Raw genomic sequence first — 21,897 nt, forward strand, 5'->3', positions numbered from 1 at the left:
GCCGTTCGAATTTAGTTTTTGTGAAGGAAAGATCAGAGTTAAACACGCCATTGCAGCAAACAAACGAGCAAACTCTCACAACTTCAAAATAAAAAATTGAATTTACTCACATCTAAACTCACATCACTAAATCTTCGTACATGAATGAATCGTCGATGAGAGTGAATAATACTTTCCGTTAGATCATTGACTGATTTTGAAGAAAACATTGTCTTGACAGTCCTTGCCAAACTAGTTCCGTTGTTTTTCAAATGCTCTTATGCTTTTTTTTTGCTTGCGCGCTCTCTAATTGACAGGTGTCAGATTGTGACAGATACTTGTAAAAATAATGTTTCAAAGTTTGTTTGGAAGCCTTTTAAATCACCTTTATCGTTACGAAAATGAAAATGTTTCGCTGAGGCATCTCTCTTTAATTTGCTTCACCTCTATTTTAACTACCATTTACTCGCTCAAAATTTGTTCAGTTTATGGAAGATCTTGCCGTATTTACAGCCCTAAATCATTCGGGTTCTTTTGGAAAGAATTTCGTCAAGTTTAAAAACAATAAATATGTTATTTACCGGCTAAGGGTCGGTTCAAGACCTCGGTCACAGTTTTTCACCATACGGACCTCCCAGCCGGCAAATAACATATATATATCTTTTATCTAAATTTTCGCAGAAAAGTACTTCTTCTCCTTAAAGGGAAACTAAGGTGCAAAAATGAACTTTTTTTCGTGTAAAAGTTCTAATATTTTCCTGGTAATTTCTTGTAGTTGTTAGATAAAATTGAGTAAGAGACCTCAGAATTGCTATGTTGAAGTGAGCTTAAAATTCGGTTAGAAATCCGCCATCTTGGACGATGATTGAATGTTCACAAACCGGTCAGCCAATGGTTGAATGACGTCGGAACGTCAAAACACGTTCTTCTAGCTGGGTACTTCAAAAAAGTTTAACAGTAGCATCAAGGCAGCGCCACATTTACGTCTTCTTCATCTCCTGAATCTTGCTCGGCATCCAATGATTTTGAAGAAGATACAGTGGGGGAAGGTATGTGATACAACCGTATCAATTCGAACCGCGTGTTAGAATTGTTCCATCTGATGAAGCTCGAAGCGCTCGAAGCTCTTCGGGAGAAGACGAGGATGGGGAAATCGAAGAGGAAGAACGAAACCCACGCTTGCAAAATGCAGACTAGTATGTAACGAAGTCATGTATGTTTCTGGCTGACACAAGAGTTTTCGTTAACCATCGATTTCCGTCAACAATCAAAGTTTACGTGGCATCTTCTTCGTGTGTGAATATTCATTTTAGCGTTTGTTGGGCCATCAGCTCGGTTATATCAGTTGCTCTAGCAAGGTTAAGACTGCTTTAAATTATCACTTGATTTAATAAATGAAATCGATCAGAACGCGTACTGTTGCTATTTATTTTTATGCAATGTTGTATTGGGAAACAGAAATTGAAAGAGCATAAAATTGTGTAAACACGGCTTTTGAAAAACGGTACCACCCTTTTCAATTTATGACCTTCCGCGGCACTGTCTTTTTCCTTATAAGCCTACTCTTTTTTAAATGAGAATACTGTTTTCCCGGCTGAGGCTAAATATTTTTATTTTTCTGCCGATTTCAGGCTGGAAATATTGTTGCGAATATTCATAGATTATAGCGCGCAGTCTCGAACACATTTATAAGTGTGGGTAATTCTGTCTGCATTAACAATGATTGTCTGGTTAACTGAGACAAACTTGAATACAACTGATTTCCAATATTCATTATTGACACGAGATCATTAGCAGAATTGATTCCTTGTTTGTTATTGTAAATCAAAGAGTATAAACTCATTTCAACACATTGTTGTCCTCAATTTTATCCAAATACCAACTCGTTAGCTTGGCTATATGGTGCCGTTATTGTTTTGCTAGGGTAAATGTACATTGGAGTAGGACCAGGGTTTTTCTCTATATCTGAACTCAGTTGAAATTTACACTGATAGTTTGATACGTGTGTCTGACTCTTATAAAGACACATGGGTCTATTACAAGAAAACATTGATAACTACCGACTTGCTCTATACTTCAATTTAATTATCTTTTGATATACCCTCACAGAACAATTCAACAAATACTTCTTCTCATGTTGTGTAACTTTATTTAATCTTACCCTCTTCGTATTAAACTTACAAACATTCTTTGTAACTTTTCTAGCCTTGTTAGACTTGTAATAGATGTGTAACAGGTTTAATGATACCTACCTCGTTTAGCTTTATTCATGAAAATAATAATACTATGAACTCAAAACAACATTGCTTTACTTATTAATCGGACTCGAAAAGATAGAAACAACCTCGGTTAATCTAACGAACATGAAATGTGTTAACCACAGCAAACCAGACTTGAGAAGATGCAAACCACACTTTCATCGCTACAGCATTGCTTAATTTTTAGACCAGTGATAGATGTGTAACAATTTCAATGATACTTACCTCATTTAGCTTTATTTATGAAAATAATACTCTGCACTTGTGATAATGTGAAACACACTTAAATCAAAACAACAATGCTTACTTATTATTCGGACTCGAAAAGATGCTAAACAACCTCGGTTAATCTAACGAACACGAAATGTGTTGACCATAGCAACCAGACTTGAGAAGATACAAACCACGCTTTCATCGCAACAGCATGGCTTAAGTTGTTAGACTTGTGAGAGATGTGTTACAGTTTCAATGATACTTACCTGAAGAATTTACGAAACCACGAGTTGATGATTCTTTTGATAATTTAAGACTTGATAAGAGAATGCGTTCCACGCTTCATAGGGCTTTCGATTATAGCAACCAAACTTAAGAAGATGCAAAACCACGCTTTCATCGCGACAACGACATGTAACGAATGTGTAACATTCACTCTGCTTAACTTTATTTGTGAATATACGACTGAAGAAGAATGCAAAACTACGCCTTAAAAGTCTTGATCAACGAAAGTTCTGTATTTCACTGTTTGACCATTTTGAAACATTACTGATAGCAAAATTGTTTCCGGTTAATTTATTTGTTGTTTCCGGTCGCCCCAGCTCCCACGCACATATAAACTTTCAAAATGGCCGTCGGCACTTAACATTCAAAACTTGTCTTGGTTCTAACTTGTTTGTAATTTTCGACAGAGAACAACTCATTTAGAGATTACTCAATCTTGGGGCGAACTCGACTTGGTAGGGTCAAACTCGAAAAGTGTGGGGGCGAACATGGCATAAGGTAGGGGCGAACTCGAAGGGGCGAACTCGGTGTAATTCCTTGGACGAATACACACATAAACAAATTCCTTCAGTTTTCTGCCCTTTCTTCTGAGACGTTTCAGAGTAGCTTCTGGTATTCTACTGGGTTCTCGATCACGTTTAAATACATGGTTGTGTCTACATGTAAACATAATATGAGATAGCTCGTTTGATGAAGCAGGTTTCGCTTGATATTTCTCGATAGAAGGTTCATTCGTAAAGGATCGCTCGTAAATTGATCTCTCGTAAAGTTCGCGGACCGACCCGTTCCTAAAACGCTCCACAAGTTTAAGTGTGGGTCTAACGCGAACGGTGTGTGACTTTGTATGTATACTGAGCATAATAACCATCAAATTTCTTGCGCGTACGTCAAGCAAGGAAATGTCCACGAAGGCAGCCATTGCTTTAAACCATGCGCATTCTATGCATGCGCTGTAGTGGACCTGCGTTTTGTGACTGAACGCAAAAAAAAAAAAAAAAAACCAAGCCGAATTTATACCTCAGGCGTTTCCTTCAGAAAGCCCGAGTAATAATTACATACTGTATACAGAAAGAGAAACGTGAAGCAACTGATGGTGCACAAGTCGACTCAAAAGGCACACGCATAAATCAACAGTGGATGATCGCAAACGCGATATTTTCAATAGAAATCAAAGTCCAGTGTTTACGTGGCAGTTTCGCTTTCGCATGACGACAAAAATGAAGAAACGCCACGGCCCAGCGCAAAAATTTTGACATACAAAAAGTCAGTCGAGAAACCGATTCAAATAATTTGTACGATCGAGTAAAAGCTCCATTAACCAGTAGTGTTTACCATTACAACCACCTCCCACCCCTCCCTGTGTAGTCATGGTCCGTCTCTTATCCCTCGCTAGGTAATAACACTCTGCCTCCCACCCCTCCCTCAGTACTAATAGACTGCATCCCACCCCTCCCTGAGTACTAATGGTGTGCTTCCCTCCTATAAAATGGTCCCAAAAAAAATGGTCCAAATTCTATCCCTCTCTGGTTAGATGTCTACAGGACACCTCGTGGAGAGTAGCGACTGATGAAAAAACATTATGACGTCAATCTAATCAACAATTTCCGGAAGAATTTAAAGAAAATGTCTCGGACTAGAGGTAGTTCTGCAAAAAAAATTTCAGGGAACACACTTAGACCAGCTTTAGTCACCAGTTATTTGTTTACTTGATTTGAAGGGCGCCCTCCAGCTGTTTCACACAAGGGCAGTCTTGTTCACGATGAAATCATTGCAAAAAAAAAAAATAACACAAATTCGATCCCTTTCTGGCGAGATACCTAAAAGTTACCTCGTGGAAGGGAGCGACTGATGAAATAACATATTTGCTTCTGTTTCATCTGCAATTTCCTAGGATGAATTTCCTTAGATCAGAGTCCTGGTTGATATTATTTTAAATTAAACCGAAAACTAGTTTTGAATAAGCTTTTGCCAGACCATCTAACTCGACAGTCCTTTACCATAAAGTCGATAAACTGTTCTCAAGAAGGAGATATGATTATCCACGAGCTGAATTGAAAAAAGGGACCTTTAGGAATACTGAGAAAATCGATAGCTGACTGAAGCCATGACGCCATGACAGACTAAGACAGCAAGTCACAACAACAACAGCCGTGCACTCGGACTAGACCAATATGCACTCGACGTCTGTTTTGATAAATGTGAAGCTCATATATCTAGGTTTATAGTAATATTTTTATTTTTTCGAAAAAAATTGCACAATTCTAAAACTTACATGATGCTGATAGTATGTGTGTCCTCAACCCTCCCAAATAAGTCATCGCAGCTCGACTTTAAATAGTGATTTCTCCTACACATTTCAACCGACGCCATATAATTAAACTGCCACCGACGCGATTCTCTTTCTGTGCTATATCAAGTGAAATGGGTCTCAAGGGCCATAAATATTAGAGACAAAAATGCGGGACTAAAATGTGGGGCTAGCCTACGTTTTTAAAAATTGGATCATGACGTCATGTTTCAGGAAGTCATTGAATAGACAAAACTGTCTATGGCCCGGATTGATCAATTATTATTTTTGATTCTAAGTTAAATTTAATGCATTTTCTCTAAATATGGGGTCGGAGAGTCTTCTAACGAGGTAATTTTCTTGGATCAATGTAAGTATCTAGGCAACTATGCACCTACCCCTCCCCTAAACCAACATTAACCATGGTTTGTTACCGTTTGACTGTTATTGGGTTAGGGGAGGGGTAGGTGCATAGTTGCTCTGATACTGACGTTGATTAATTTTTTTATGAAGTGCTTCTTCTTGAAAATTTTTCAGTAATATCTAAATTCTCTCAAATTTGTTTGTGGAGCATTCTATCGCTCCGTAAGAGACTATTAACAATCGAAAATAAAGTGGTGTACTCTGGGAGTCCGTTACAAAGTTCTTTGCTTATTTGCAGTTTGAGCTTCAGCCGGTGAATAGTGTTATTCCAAATGCGAAAGCGTACATACAACAGCAGGTTTTGACCTGCGATATAGAGGATCTGGAAAGCCGTTTTGATGATCTTCGAAACACTCAAGCTCTCGCTATGACATACCTCGAAGACAAAGAAGATGACGACGTTGAAGAATTTTGCAGCGAGGTTAACAAACTTCAACGCAAGTTTAAAGAGGCAATTAAAAGAATGAACAGCGTGGATGGGCCAGGCAAAATCAAAGAATGTACGGAGGCATACACGGAGGCTCTTGGAGGACTAGATGTAAAGGAGAAATTTATCCTTAATTGGAAGGAGATACTAAAAAGCAAGGTGAGCAAGATGATAAATAATAGCACTAATGATGACAATTAAGTCGCCGAAGACGGAGACGACCATAACACCGGCAGGCGACGGTGAAGATAGCGATGATGGCGATTATAATGATGATGACAATGACAATGATCATGATTGAAATAATTGTGATTAATTACAATGACAACGAGGGCGGCAACGCTGATGACAATAACGATGGTGGTTGTAGCCATAGAGGCAAAAGTGCAGAGCGAGCGATGTTTAAAGTCCGGTATTCCTCTCTTTCTATGAGTTTGTTATGAAAGCTCTTGAAAATCCAGCACTATATTAGTTATGCTTTTACGGCCCTAGGCCACCCCCTCTTTTTTTTCGTTTAGCGTCGAATGCGTTTTCTGAGGTTGGGTCAGTCGATCGGATTGAAAAAAATTAAAAGAAGTCTCTAAATAGGAGGACTAGTACCCCAGCATCATTGCTGTGAAGCCTGGAAACAACAAGACATAAACCCAAAATCGATATGGCGGAAACGTTGGTTGATGTTATTGTAAAATAAGGACAACGTGGGAAAAAGGATCAACCAGCGAAACTCCTATGCGACATACCATGGCTTTAAGGATGATGATTTCCTGCTTTTGTTCCCGTTTTTCTCTATGCTGTTGCTATGCTCCGTTTCAGAATAGAAGAATTATTTAAAGTTAAAAATAGTTTACCTACGTCGTTACTTTTCTTTTCTTGAAAATGCCAAAAATTTGGGTCGGTCGGACGATACTAAACAGAGAAAAAAAGAGGATGGCCTCTAAAGGGAGTGAGAAGGCTTCAGGCTCTGTCATTTGGAATAAATAAATGGTTCACTTTCCATTTACGAAACCATAGGAAAATGCTTAGGGTTAGTCAGGACGTTTGGTTTTCTTTTTTTCCAGCTCTGATTTGCATCGCCTAAGAGCATGAGAATAATATTTATCTCGTAGGCTTTTTTTTCACCTCTAAAATTTTGATGTCCATTGTTTTGGGACTTTAGTAGTCTATATTTACGTCTATTTGAAATTCTAACGGGTAGCTCAGTGGGACACGGTTAGCTACACCGACCAATCACATAAAACGATATCGATTTTTCTAACTCATTTTTTCTTAACTAGTAGAATAAGAGATTGTCTTAGTGAGGCTACAACTCATTTTTATTCAATGCGTTTTCTTTCATAGGAACAAGTTGCTACAATCAAGGTGAGAATCGTCGTTAAAACTAGAGAAGCTACAATTAAGGTCTCACAAAATCGATTCAGGGGTGGTTTTGAGAGGGTGGATCATGCAATCTTAGGGGCGGTAAAGGGTGACGGGAGGGAGGAGAGGTAGAAAGGAATCAGAAAGCAGCATTTGAAGAGTTGAATTGTCATCTAAATCTTTAAAACCCATTTGAAATAGTTTTCACGATGAAATTTCGAAATATTCAATCGTATTATTTGAAAACCCAAATATTCAATGAGAGTGACTTTCCAAACTTAAACAGACCACCGGGTTATGCGCACAGATATTTATCATTCTTAACAAATTGAAAAATTAGATGAGATTTCTTAGTAGCAGTAGATTTGGTGCACCCTGTCTCCAAAAGTTTCAGTTTACGATTTCCCAGACTCAGTTACTCACAGGTAGAACTGTTACTCCCTAGTCAATGCTGATAGGGATCCCTCTGTTAAGATGCCATTCAGGAGCGGTACGTGCATGTCAGAGATCTGAGCACAGTTGATCTCTGTCTTTCTAATGTTCTTTTTATCGTTTAATGTTTTTTAAAAGCTGCCTTCAGGAGATCCTCTAACGATTGTTCTGTTTGGAAGGACTGGGGACGGAAAAAGCGCCACTGGAAATTCAATACTTGGATTTGAATGTTTCGAAAACTGTTCAAGTGGTACATCTGTGACGCAAGTTTGCAATGCAGGGAAGAGGAAAGATGAAAGAGAGGTGACCGTGATAGACACCCCGGGAATCATGGATGTGGCTCCTGTTTCAGTCACTGAAAAAGCCAGAGAAATAGCTCAGAGCATGACTGGTCTTTTCAATGTGAAACAACAGGACTTTCTTCTAGAACTCGCCAAGGTTTTTGTCATGTCCCCCGACGGTCTTGATGCTGTTATCATCACCATTAAGTACGGTGACAGATTTGGGGCCGAAGATGCCGAAGCTTTGAGAACACTTAAAACGTTTTTTGGGGCTGAAGCTTTCCCTTACATGATTTTAATTATAACACATGGCGACCAGGCTGCCCGCGACGCAGAGAAAAGGGGGATGAGCATTGAAGAGCATTTGAAATGGTACATCTCTACTTTGCCAGGCTGGGTCCAAAAGTTTATAATGGAAATAGGAGAAAGGAGAATGCTGTTCGATAACAGTTTCCTTCTCAAAGAAGAGCCTAATGATTGTAAAAAGCAGATCTCTGAGTTACTTCAGGTAAAAGTCCATTTTGAGAGCAAAATCTATAGGTCTCGTTGTTGAAGGTCAGCAGTTGCATAGGTGACTAACCTTTCTGTTGCTTAGTAATGGTGTAACGTTTTTTTGGAATAAGCAAAAGGTGGTGGAGAATTCACTTGTCTCTAAATAGGGACTTCAATCCTTGAGAAACTCGAGGGTGAGCTTTCGAATCGTCCGTCGGGTTTTCTAGAAAAGAAGTGTCGAAAAACTCTGTATTTAGCTGAGCCACATCAAATGAGTAAAATTTCTTGCATTATGATCGTTCAAAGAAAGCGGTTTACACCTATCACAAGGGTTTCACATTGAATAAGATTACAAAAGATATTTACACGAGAAAATGATATATTTTTAGGTGGAACTTTGAATGCCTTTTTTGTACCTCGGATTCTTGATGGTTAACCTTTTTTCGGGTTAACTTTTATTACTTTCAGTTTTCTTTCCCTTTTCTAAAATTCATTTGGTGTTAGGGTTGACCATTGTTATCCCCATTAACTCCTCAGAGAGACTGGCTTCTAAAATTTCCTTACAATATCTTTCTTTCTCCTGATTGCCAAACAAATTCTCCTTGTCAGCAAAATAGTGTATAAAGGGTCAAGAGAAATACAAAAACTCCCCCCCCCCTGAGTTTTGAACACTTCATCATACATTTTCTTTCTAAAGACTAAATTCTTAAAGCGTTATTTTTCTCCTCCTCCAATTTCTTTTGCGTGTCGTAGACTCAAAAAAATTCATCTGACTTGGGGCGTAAAACCAAATTCTATGAGCTTGATAGGTTGCAATATTTTCCTGAGCGTGAGAATTTCGCAAAGGCGAAATATAAGTCCTGAAGTTCCGCTATTGAGATACCAAATATACCTGTACGCCCTAGTGTAAGTGGTGGAAGGAAGTTGAAAAAAAGCTCTCACAACAATTCAATAAGTTGAATTGTTGGGAGAGCTAGTTGATTGCCTTCTGTAATTGCAGATAATCAATGTTGCGGTCGGTTCGACATGGCACACGCGAATTTGTTAGACTAAGTATAATTTCAGACAATCAAATGTTCGAAGCGTGTTGCCAGATTTCCTCAATGTCATTTGTTCGCTTATTCGTCGAACAAAATGGCTGACTAAAGCAAATGCGTTTCAAAGTTTCTTGGAATTTACACAACGTAGAAAACTATTAACACTCTTTCATCCCTTAAACTTTGTGCTTCGATTTTTTCTCTTAAGTTTATTTGGTTTTCTTAGATTATTGACGAGGTGAGAAAGCAAAGAGGACCTTTAATACACCACCTGACCAACGTGTCCAGAGAAGTACTTGACGAAGAAATAAAAAAAGCCATGGACGAGAATGGAATAACGAAGCAGGAGGAGGCTCTTCGTCAAAAAGAGGAAGAAATCAAAAGGCTACTTGAAGACAAAGACAAAAGTGATAAAACGAAACGTGAGTTGGAAGAACGCCTCGCTGCACTGAAAGAGAAACAGGCGGAGGTGGAAGCGACAAAGAAAAAGGTAACGGGAGAAGTAGAACAGGCACAATTTGAAGATGGTTTACTTCCGTTAGGAGAAACAACCGCGAAAGTTATCGCAAAAAGTGGTATTCGTCGTTATGCTGGTATCAGTCGTGTTGGTGGTTTTGGTGGATGTTATCCTGGCTCAGCCATTATCTATGATTCAAACTGCCGAGCAAGGCGAATAGAATCTTTGCAAGTTGGTGACAAAGTCCTGGTCATTACAAAGAATGGCATCCAGTCCGATCCAGTAATCACCTTCATCCACCGTCAGCCAGAAATTGTGGAGGAATTTTTAAAAATTGTCACCAAAAAAGAAAAAATCCTCCCGATAACTGCTGACCATCTCCTGTTTGTGGGAGTAATGGGCCAAGCAACAGCCATCCCTGCTAGAGATGTTAAGATCGGAGACACAGTGTACGTGAGGGGAAGCCATGGTTCAGAGAAGGATTTAGTTCAGAGCATCAGCACTGTCTACGAGAAAGGTGCATACGCCCCAGTAACCCTGAGCGGCACTATTCTGGTCAACGATGTTCACACCTCTTGTTACTTTGATGTCCTGTCCCATGAGTGGTCCCACAGAGCCATGAGCATTGCTCGCGCCCTGCATTATGTGTCTCCATCGATGGTGCGTAGGATCAGTGCTGTTGGAGAAAAGGATGGATTCCCAGGTTGGTGCAGACTGGCTCACACGATGTTGACATTGCTCGACTAATGAACTAGGAATTTAACTCTTGACATACCTAGAGACGATTTTCAACATATACTCGTTGTAAGTGTGATATGGAAATTTAGACATGTCGGAGGATAACAAAACCGTCTTCCATGTTTTAATTTTTACATCAAGTAGATTAGCAGTATTGGGGGATACATGAATATTAATCAATAACAAAGTCGAACGTTACATAAGTGTTTAATGCTTAAAACAAAAATCCAAACCCTAAGTCATTTTTTTTGTGTCTAACGCGCGAAGGAAGCTTTGCAAACATACAGGTTTAAAGAATGTTTTACTATAACTTTGTGAATGTGGTTGTAGACGTGTCAAATAGAGACCTCTATACACTGATAACTTCTTCGCGTGAGTTAACTTACAGTCATTAAGTGACCGATTCGAAACAAAAGCTAACTGATAGCGAAAAAAATCGACCTTAAGTAGATGATTTGGGTTGACAGTGCTTCCAGGGCATTGAATTAAACCAAGAAGGTTATCATGCGTTGAACCATTAACTAAAAAATGACGTAAACTTAGGGTTTTAGTTTTTAAAACGCTACGAAATTAGCGTTTAATTAGGACCTCTAACTGAGGGAGAGATTTGAGACTTAGAGTGCTAGCCGGTTTCCTAATAAATATAGGTATTCCCTAGATGGAATAAAAAGTATCAAATAGATAGATTATACCAACTTTTTCTTTAGTTGAGTACCAAAGATTGCTTCACTTTAAGGCAGATAAACACAAGTTTGTTGCCTGTTTTGTTGTTTTAGTGACTACGCCTTATTAACCATTTTTTTTGTTGTAATCCCAGGTTGCCTTAGATATTTTTAGACTCAACAATAAAGTGTATCATGAGTAATTCAGTATTTTGGTCCCTTTCAACAACTACCGATGTGCCGATTTTTACACAACGCCATGACAAATATTTCAATTAATGGTCAGTGCCGCTTTGTTTATTTACGCCGTCAAATTCTTAATATGACCTTTATCAGACAGTAATCGCGATATGTTTGACAGACATAAGTGACATCAAATATTTTCATTGCCAACTTTTGTCTCCGTCACTCTTTCTTTATTGCCTACAGTATTTGCATTTATTTCTTTGTTAGGGCGTTACCACTCAGTTTAGCACGAGAAAATGTTATTTTGGTTTAAGGTGCATAATCACTTAATAATGAGTGATGATAATCACCCATTATCGCAATAATAAGTTTATTTGAGGACGAGAAGTAAGGGAATCCATAAGCAATAGAGAGACAGACTGCTAACATCTTGAACTTTGCGAACAGGCCACTAACCATTTTCAATATTTACATTCACTTTCTACCAAAAAAAAGGTTGAAAAGCTTTCCTATCGCGTCAGAGGAATCGTAATTGATAACAATCGTTTTTTCGATGAGTTGAGATCGAGATGACAGAAAATTTGGACTTCCTTGAGGGACTTGTAGTTTTGGGACCAGTCATTAAAGGATTTTTAGTTTCAGGGGGAACGGAGGGGGGATCAGTCGTTGCCAACAGAGTTAAAAATGGGGACTATAGAGAATATACTGCCAATTGAATAAATTTCTGAATTGAGCGACTTTATTACTGCACTAATTTCTATTCCAGTGACAAAATCTACTGTACAACACCTTGATTTCAGTAGGACAGAAAGTGAGAGCAGCATTAATGTCACATGTGTGCTACTTTTTAGAAGAATGAATATGATTTTAATCACTTTCTCCATGAAGCCAATATCTTTTTTAAAAATACTTTGGATTGAAATCTGAAACTTCCTTTATTTGGAAAGCAACAAACAAAAAAGGGCCTACTATTTTATTTAGTACAGATTTTAAAAGATACCCAATAACTCGATTCACTTGGTTTCAGTAGCACAGAAACTTGAGTCACAGGCACCCCAAATCTGAGTTATGACGTGTGAAATATGAGTTGCTGTCCTTCTAATTATCTTAAATTTAGGTTCTCCACTTTTTAGGATTCATTGATGTTATCTTTTTACGCATAATTTAGAGCATATTACTGCGTTTTAAATTCTATGTCATCGCAAGTGATTCTGTGAGCTTAACCTTCAGCCAACGTTAACTAAAGCCAATTACACTGCATCAGTTGTAACAAGAAAGTAAATGCACATAGTCGAATCCTCTCTTTAATTTTGTTCATTAGTTTGATAGGCCACGGAGAAATTTTGTGTTTTACGGGTTGAGAACTTCAGGCTTGTGGTACAACGTGCTCACGTGTGATTAGCGGGGTGCCCACAACAGGTCCATCTGTCTTGTATTTCCACACCAATCGTCCGTCATCAGCTCTCAGGGCATACAAATAAGTATCTATTCCTCCTATGAACAACAGTCCACTCTTATCCAGGCGCGGTGACGACCATATGGCGGAGTCCGTTTTTAAACTCCACACGAGTGAGCCATCAGTCTGACGAAGAGCTAAAATCTCACCTTCACCTGAACCGATGTAGACATTTCCATTTGGAGCGACAAACGGCGAAGAGAATAGCTCACCCTTTCCTGATTCAATCAATAAACAAATAAATATGTCGATAAATGAAAATGCATTTATTTTTAAAGTGACCGTAAATATATGAAAATCATATATGTGACCTGCGGATAAAGAAATGAATGTGGAAGTGATCTTCGCAGTAATGAATACTACTTAAGCAGTAGTGATGTTTTCACCACTGCTTAAGTAGTGTTCCTTACTGCGAAGATCGCTTCGATATTCATTTCATTATATTATGTCGCGAATCCCTTACGTGTATGGTAGCAAAGACGCCCTCTTTCTTATCTTGAATAAAATTTTTCAACACAGCAATAGAGTATAAAACAGAAGTTACGCCTTTGTCACGACATTGTGACTAGACTTTGAAGTCAAATTCTGCAAGTAAAAATGCCATGACAATGCAAGTATTTTACATTCACAACCTTCTTTAAACCTGGAAAAGAAAATGCATCACATGCCGATGATCTTCAGTTTAAGTATAAACTTAGCGTATAATTAAAGGAGATGAACTTGGAAGAGGGAGGTAACTCTTCTTTGACACTTCTCCTAAACAAACACCGATGTTCTCTCACCTACTCATTTGTTCCGAGGCTTGGCACACGCCAAAGAAAATGTAACCGCTTAACAAGTTTAACTTCACAACTGTTTCAAACCATTAGACTGGAGAATTCGAAATGTTCTGAATCCCTACTTGAGAAAAATAGAATATTGATAACAAACCTTCCCTAATCCACTTGAGTTTTCCAGTAGCGGAATCCAGTGCATAAATATTTCCCTCCGTGGATCCAACAAAGAGAGTCCCGTCCAGTTTACTGACAAAAGGTGACGACTGAAACGCTGAGTCGGCCTCAAACACCCAGAGCACCTGACCATTCTCAGTATTAAAAGCGTAACAGTTTGCATCGTACGAACAGAAAAATACGGTCTTGTTATCATGGTTAACGGAAGGAGAGGAGAAAACGGGTTCAGCTGTTTTGTACTTCCAAATGATTTCGCCGGTTTCACTGTCAAGAGCGAACACGTTTGCCCAGTCTTCAGCCATGGAGCCGATGAACACAGCTTTGCCACCTTCTAGAAGAGCAGGCGATGACCAAATTTCGGCCGCTAAGTCCGTCTTCCATTTGAGGGAGCCGTCTGGATTAAGGGCATAAAAATAGCCATCTAGACACCCGAAATAGAGACTGCCGTCCGCGCCAACTCGGGTCGAGGAAGTAATCGCCCCTTCTGTCGAAAACTTCCAAATAAGGTTACTGTTGACAGCGCTGAGCGCCCGAAGTGATTTGTCGTCGGTTCCGCAGTACACGACAGTTCCATCAGAGTTGAACTCGCATTTTGATCCACCTTCATCAGCAGTTCCGTATTTCCATTTTAACCTCGCCTGAAGCAGAGTCGAACGCATAAATCCAATGATCATCAGAACTTAAATACAGCGTGGAATCTTTTGCATCAAACTCTCCCAATAAAACCAATTTCTCACTGATGTCTTCACTTTCGTTCCGAGCGCTTTCGTCTGCGGTCTTTTCCTCTTCCGTCGTCTCTTGATCGGAAACACTCGGCTTTGATCGGGAATCGAAGGGAGGACCGTCGTCGGGCACGATTATCTTACCATCAAGACTCTCGAGGTACTCTCGGTCGTCTTCGTTGAGCATTACGTGAGTAAACTGAAGGTTTGTTTTAATATGGTTCGGATTCCGCGAGCGAGGAATCACAATAACATCTTTCTCTAAAGACCATTTGAGAACCAACTGAGGAATGGAAGCATCGAACTTGGAGGCAGGCCCTCTCTTTTCCACGAATCACCTAACGTGCTGTGATTGAAGATAAAACAAAAGCCACTTACAAAATCTCACGTAACTGACTGTTTGAGAGTTGGGATAACCACAAAATCTCTGGCAGCTAAGAGTAGAGAGTAAAGACTAATTACATGTAGTCCATGTGGCCTGCATAGCTAGCATTAACAAATATTACTTTGTTTGCTTGATTGTTTGCGGTTTGTTTTGAGTGAGTGTGTCTGTAAGTAATATTTCCTTCTCTTCTCATTTACGGTAGTCTCCTTCACAACCCTTTTTTTTGGGGGGTGGGAGGGGGGGGTGACACAACAACGATCTTGCGATTTAACGCTCACAAAGTAAGCTACACTTCTTGTTAAGCCACAGTACATGATTTTGATTCTTCATTACCTATGACCCATGTATCGAATCCCATTTTTCTCACAGAATTCTCGGGTTACGCGATCTTGGTTGAAGGGATCAAAGGAATTCTGTACAACTGATGGCTGAACTTTTGAGATCTCAAGTAAACGCTTTAAGTTGTCAACTTCGAAGTTACTGACACCAATACTTCGGATTTTCCCTGCAAAGAAACACAAACGACTTCCTTTAGTTTGAATTCTATAGGCTCACAATTGTATTGAAAGGAGTTAAGATTCTTTACGTTCATTCTACTAGCGATAAAAAATAGATCATACCGTTACATGATGTGATAGAAAATAAACCAACTTGTCTTTGTTTAAAAGTGATTCCAGCGCTTTCCAAGAGTCTTCCCATGTTCCCTTGGGCTCCCCTTGTTGACAAATCAAGTGGGCACCAGGTCCCTCGTCACAGTCCATTGAGTGAATCAACATGAGATCAATGTAATCAACCTGCAGAAATATGTACAAACAAACAACTTACTGACTGAGGCCATACTGCAACAAGACTGTGGCAAGAAAGTTTGTATACATAATAATACCCTTTTCTATGAACCCTTTAACTCCTAAGAGTGACGAGCATCTAATTTCTCCCCACAATATCATCCCACAATCAAACAATAAGGGCATGAGTATAGGGGAAATGATCACCAACCAGAGAAGCTCTTGATTGTTAAACAAATTCTCCTTTCCAATACCAAAGGAAAAGTATAGAGAAGAGTGTGGAGAATATGGAAACTGAAGAATATTCATCCATGTTTTTCTTTTGATTGATCTCACATGGCTTAGACATTATTTTTGTTCTACTCAAGAAAATTTCAGGCTGAAAAGTAAAAGAGCTGAGAGCTGACACCTAATTACCTTAAGCTTGGTAAGTGACTCTTCCACAGACTTGAGAGTTTCATCATAACCAAGAAAACGTGGATGAACTTTGGAGACAATAAAAACCTCCTCCCTTGGTATCCCACTTTCTTGTACAGCCTCTCCCACCTGTTCCTCATTGTACGCTTGGGCAGAATCAGTCATTCTGATAAAGAAAACAAACATCAGATACTGAGCGGGATATGGAGAGTCCCTTTGGTTCACTAAATGGTGTTCAGACCCCTTTTTAAAGCCCAGGCTAGAATTATTGCTCAGCATTGCAATCGTGAGCAGAAAACTTTATTTCCTCAATCACTTTAACTCCTTGAAGAATATAAGTAAAGTCTTGAAGTCCCAAGTGGCCCATAACTGGCCCCCAATTGTGGAAAGAGGCACTAGGTGAGTGAAGTGTCTTGCTCAGCAACACAACTCTATGCCTGGTTTGGCCTGAACATGGATCTTTCAGGTTGGAATGAATCCAGAATACTTAACACATTAGGGTTAACTGGTAATAGGTTGATAAATCTTCCTCAAATGGGTACTGACAAACTGCCAAGAACTAGGAGATACTTGACAAATTAGAGGAGTAAGGGAGGGGGGGGGGGCTTTTGTCATTTACATATACATGTAGCTGTCTATTGAAGGCTAGCAAAATGCTGCTAAACACTTCAATGTATGAAAATTAAGATGAGCTTTGATGGAGTAATTGACATAGGCTTTGTGCACTGAAAAGCTTTCGCTTTGTTGCAAACTTCTTGAATCACTTATTTTAAATCATTTAGCAAGAATTGACAGCTCACCGTTTCATTGTTTTAAGTGCCCCATGCAACAGCACATCATTTAAAAGAAAACATATGCTGAGCATAAACTTAACGAAGAAAAAGTTGTTGTAAAGAAGCATGTTCAGCTTCCCCCCCCCCCAAAACCATAATTATTGTGACATCACTGTGAATTATTTGTGTATCAAATGAAATAGTTTACCTTGTTGTGAAGCACATTTACATTCTTTAATATCTAACTACTGATCACATTTTAAAATCAAGTACCTGTATCCTGAAGTTGAAGCCACTAGAACAGAATCCTTGGTGTCTTTAAATAACCCTGCTGTACCAAACCCTACTCTAGGAACGGAAAATAGAATTTACATGTGTATTGAATTATACAATCTGTACTAAGTTTATTTTAAAAACTAAAAGATTCTTTCCCATCTTATAAAATCTTGATCAATTTCAATAAGAAATGGTTTCAGAATTATTAGGTCTTGTAAATTGTGGCTCAATTACAAAAATTAAAATTTTTCAAACTGCACAAGTTTGTTTCAGCTCATGATTATAAAATGAAGTAAAAATTGAACTGGTTTATAAAATTCAGAAACAAATACTTTATTTTCATTCTACTGTGGCTGGTAAGAACAAAACGGAGTCACAAAAACTACAACACAAACACAAACTTAAAAAAGAATCACAAAATCTGCAACATTAACACAAAATTCTACAACACAAACACAATCTTAAAACAGAACCACAAAATCCGCAACACTAACACAAAATTCTACAACACAAACAAAAAACTCTACAACAAACACTTTAAACAGAATCACAAAGTCCACAACACTAACACAAAACTCTACAACACAAACACAAACTAGTTTGTGTTTGTGTTGTAGATTTTGTGACTCTGTTTTAAGTTTGTGTTTGTGGTGTAGATTTTGTGACTCTGTTTTGTACTTACTGGCCACTGTATCATTCACATAGTCTTGACATTAGTTGGCCATAAGCAAACTACAACAAAAGTTTGACAAAAAAAAAATTACTTCCCTAACCTACATTACTGGTTGCCTTTGTAAGAAACCTTGGAACAGTCAAGCTCAGCTGCCTCACTGTCAGAGACGTTTTGTTCACATTATTTTTAGTAGAATTATCATGCCTTAGACGAACAAATTCAACACCTAATTAATCTTTCTTTTTTCATGATTGTTGTTTTTTTTTCAGTTTTTTGCTCTGTTTTCATGACCAATTGCTGTAATTTTTTTTTTACTGTTTTTATTCTTACAAACATTTTTGTAAGAGTTCCAAAACTTGTGGATCATCCGCACACTTCACAACATTTGACATGCAGACTAGACAGAGGTAGTTACTGTTCCCTTTGAGAAAAAACACCTTTTAAATTACTTCTTCAATTTATTTTATTTGAAATTCTGACCTGAAAGTATTTTTAAAACAAGACTTGTTAGTAGTGAGAAGTACAAACCGAGTTTCCTTTCATAACTTAATTTATTATATGTCCCAATCACTGGACCTCCTAAAAAATATAACTTCTTTCTATTTTTGGTGCAAAATACAAGTCCTTCTTTATCATACAAATGAAAAGTGCAAGTCACACTTCAATAATAACAGCTCCAAAGTTTACTTGTTGTTCTCCTCTGAGTCAGTTATCGACAAAATTGTTTTATACTTCGGACAGTGCATGACCATTTGTGGACCAGAATTCCAACGCACCTCTGTGATCGCATATAGTTGCTTCTGTCTCTCGTACAAATGTTTCTTCATTATGAGACGCACTCTCCTCTGTTGACACCACTGCTTTAAGTTCAATGGAAACGACAGACTGAGGAATCGAGATAGTGGTGTTGGAACGTGTTGCTGAACGCTTGTTACGGTCAAGCTTTGTTGATTTAGGTACTGATACACTATGATCATCTATGTATCTCTTGTACTTTCTAATGTGGTATCCTTCTTTTATAAAGATGAAGGGAAAAGACGATTTGTAGTCGCATTCAAAATTGTGATTGGCTTGTGTTATTTCTCACCTTTGCCATGAACACAACTCAAGTGGGTTTTGAGTCTTTGTTTCCTCGACGACTTTCAGCCACAAATCGTGCATTTGTAGTACGATCGATTCTTGTCGATTATTTATACAAAGGGTGAGCTCACATAATTATTTACATCACCGTCAGAACATGGATCTACGGTATCCATCGTCCATAGGCAGAGACCCGGTTGAAAAAGTCAGAATAAAGTTGAGCGCTTCTCTTGACACTGTAATCGGGCAAGCTAGCGGATTCACTATGCTAGCCAATGACAAGTCCTAAAAAGATCACGTGATCATGCCCGTGATCAGAAACAAAGAAGACTCCATTTGGCGCTCATCTTTGAATGTACTTTTCAACGTTTGATCGCTTATGTGTCAAGTTATTTCTTTCCCAACTGTTTTGCTTAATAAAACATTTCTAAAGATGGGTTTTATGGCAGTTCGATGGGAAAACGAGAACAGCGTGAGTGTTGCAAATGAAAAGAAAGTCGTTGGCGCCGTGGAGTTAAAAGAAGGGACAACAGTTGACATGTTGACTGGTACAAACAAGGGTCGAGTGGCCATTTATAAAGCTACGATTTTGAAAGTTTGTGGTGAGTACAAATTGCGATATTCGTTACGTGATCGAAATCTTATCAAAGAGTAAATATAACGGCTTGAATTAAGCTTACATAACGCTCGGCGCAACTGAAACTCGAATAATTCAATTCCGCAGTTTCTTAAATGAATGGTAAGAGGTCTTTTATATTTGATATGATCAAGGTAGAAATATTTCCAACTTTTTACTCATTGGCAACCTTACCATCCTACATAAAATTTCCAGAAACATATATAGCATCAGATACCAAGCTGTTATGTTAAATAATGTCTTGTTACAACTTCCTATTCTAAAAACCTGGATATATCTGTATAATCTGCATAATATGTTTTGATTATCCAGGCAGATGTATACTCATTGCACCAAATCAAAGTGAATACTGATGAGATTCACAAGTGGCAAAGAATGATTTATCTCACCCAGAATTTAATTACGAGGGCGGAAGTGGATGGTGAAAATCAATCAAAATTGCAATGATGTTTTTTGGTGATCTTTCCATTTTCACCAGCCTCCTGCCAGTAAGCGTGAATTCAAAAGAAATTCAAAAGAGGGCAGTTCTAACATGGTAGTTACTAAAACAAGGAAAGACCTAAAATGACCTAAACTGACTTTGAGTAATTTCTGAAATGACCTTAAATAGCCTAATGTGACCTTGAGTGATGTGGACAATGTGGTGTCGACAAAATCTGGATCAGACCAGACTGGACCAGATTGTTCATTTCAGTTTGCTGATTTTACATGATTTAGTATTTGGTTTTTGGTTTTCCAAATTTGTTCTGGTTTTTCTTCAATCTGGGTGGTAAGTAAGCAGTCATGATTCTTGGATAGCACCCGAGACTTTGACGTGGAAATGTAGAGCACTTAGGTTGATCAGTTTGTGAACTATGTCTTTCAGCGTACCTCATGTGCCAGCAATGGAAGAAGCTCAAGGACCCTAAGCAACTATGGATTGTGTTGTATTTTTCTTAACTTAAAGATGAAATAATACATACCTCTTGCTTGCCTTTATCCATGGTGGCACTTAACACAACACTCCTTGACACAGCCGTGAAAGAGACTACATGGGGTTTTTATGGGAAAAAAACTCCCAGAGGGGCCTGCACTCTATTTTGTCATGCAGACTTTATTTAGGCTTGTCACGCAAAATTTCTAACTTTAGTTTACATGATCTGCTCCATGATCTGATCTGTGATCTATTCCAAGACCCAATCCATGATCCGATCTGGTCTGATCCAGTCCAATCCAGATTTTGTTGGTGCCACAAACTCAAGGTCATTTTAGGTCATTCTAGTACATTTTAGAGATCACTCAAGGTTAGTTTAGGTCATTTTAGAAATCATTCAAGGTCATTTTAGAAATCATTCAGGGTCATTTTAGGTCATTTTAGGTCATTCCTTGTTTTAGTAACTACCATACCGACACAGGGGTATTAGCTGTGACACATACTAAATTATGAGTATTTGACATAGAAAGGGAGGCTTATCAATTTACTAACAAATTTATGGTAACAGCAGGCACCTTATTGTTTCCAACAGGGAAACAAAAAGAGGGAGCAGGAGATTGCATTGCAGAAGGCAATAGAGGATGAAAAGAAGAAATTGGTAAATATCATTTCTCAAAGATTTATATTACAAAAATAATACCCATATCAACGATATCAATCATGGCATGATTGTCTGTTACAAAAGGAAATCAAAGGGCTCTTGGAGCCAGCTCATTCATGCTATGGCTGAAGTTTGCATTGATTTCTTGGACTTGCTGAATATAGGTACAGTTGAATTTGGTTTATGTGTACTTTCAAGACTTTTGGAATAATTTTTTTTTATTTTTGGGCAGTTGTGCGATAAGAAAACTTGCACATTTGACATGCTTAGAGATAATACCGGTAAGATGAAATTGAGACAAAGGTGAGGGCTCAGCAATGTTCCTCAATACAAAGAAAACATGTTTCTTTACAAATTTCACAGGAAGTTGCCTTTAAATGCCAAAAATCAACAGTGGTCATATATCATATATCAACAGATGAAGATCCAAACACAAGAAATAGAAATGAGGTAAGGGAAGCCGTGCAGATTAAAATGCCATGAAAAATTATTAGAAGTATGCTTTATTACTAAAACCCTACAAATAGCATGTTGCACCGTCATGTTCTATAGATAATAATTCTTGGCAGAAAAAATGACTTTGACTTGAATCACACATATCCCTTTAGGACAGACAGACAGGTCCTAGGGGACAAGGCTCTTTGTGAGCATCAACA

The 21,897-nt window shown here is 38.4% G+C and overlaps 2 protein-coding genes and 1 pseudogene across 2 annotated transcripts in view; 2 read left to right on the top strand and 1 right to left on the bottom strand.

Annotated features, from left to right (window-relative positions):
* LOC131796977 (uncharacterized) overlaps positions 1 to 11,517 on the top strand; it is a 43,750-nt gene extending 32,233 nt beyond the window's left edge. Inside the window, exons 6-9 of the mRNA XM_066161531.1 lie at positions 5,684 to 6,031; positions 7,211 to 7,231; positions 7,799 to 8,449; positions 9,697 to 11,517. Coding sequence (XP_066017628.1) covers positions 5,684 to 6,031; positions 7,211 to 7,231; positions 7,799 to 8,449; positions 9,697 to 10,674 — 1,998 coding nt within the window. The 3' untranslated portion in view covers positions 10,675 to 11,517. The remainder of the gene's footprint in view (positions 1 to 5,683; positions 6,032 to 7,210; positions 7,232 to 7,798; positions 8,450 to 9,696) is intronic.
* Positions 11,518 to 12,493: 976 nt separating this feature from the next.
* Positions 12,494 to 17,375, bottom strand: LOC131796968 (beta-alanine-activating enzyme-like; annotated as a pseudogene).
* Positions 17,376 to 19,405: 2,030 nt separating this feature from the next.
* Positions 19,406 to 21,897, top strand: part of LOC136278190 (neoverrucotoxin subunit alpha-like) — a 29,005-nt gene continuing 26,513 nt past the window's right edge. Inside the window, exons 1-3 of the mRNA XM_066161617.1 lie at positions 19,406 to 19,632; positions 21,173 to 21,238; positions 21,605 to 21,691. The gene's annotated coding sequence lies outside the window, so the exon portion shown is untranslated. The remainder of the gene's footprint in view (positions 19,633 to 21,172; positions 21,239 to 21,604; positions 21,692 to 21,897) is intronic.

Source organism: Pocillopora verrucosa, chromosome 1 (assembly GCF_036669915.1).
Source record: "Pocillopora verrucosa isolate sample1 chromosome 1, ASM3666991v2, whole genome shotgun sequence".
NCBI classification, from domain to species: Eukaryota; Metazoa; Cnidaria; class Anthozoa; order Scleractinia; family Pocilloporidae; genus Pocillopora; species Pocillopora verrucosa.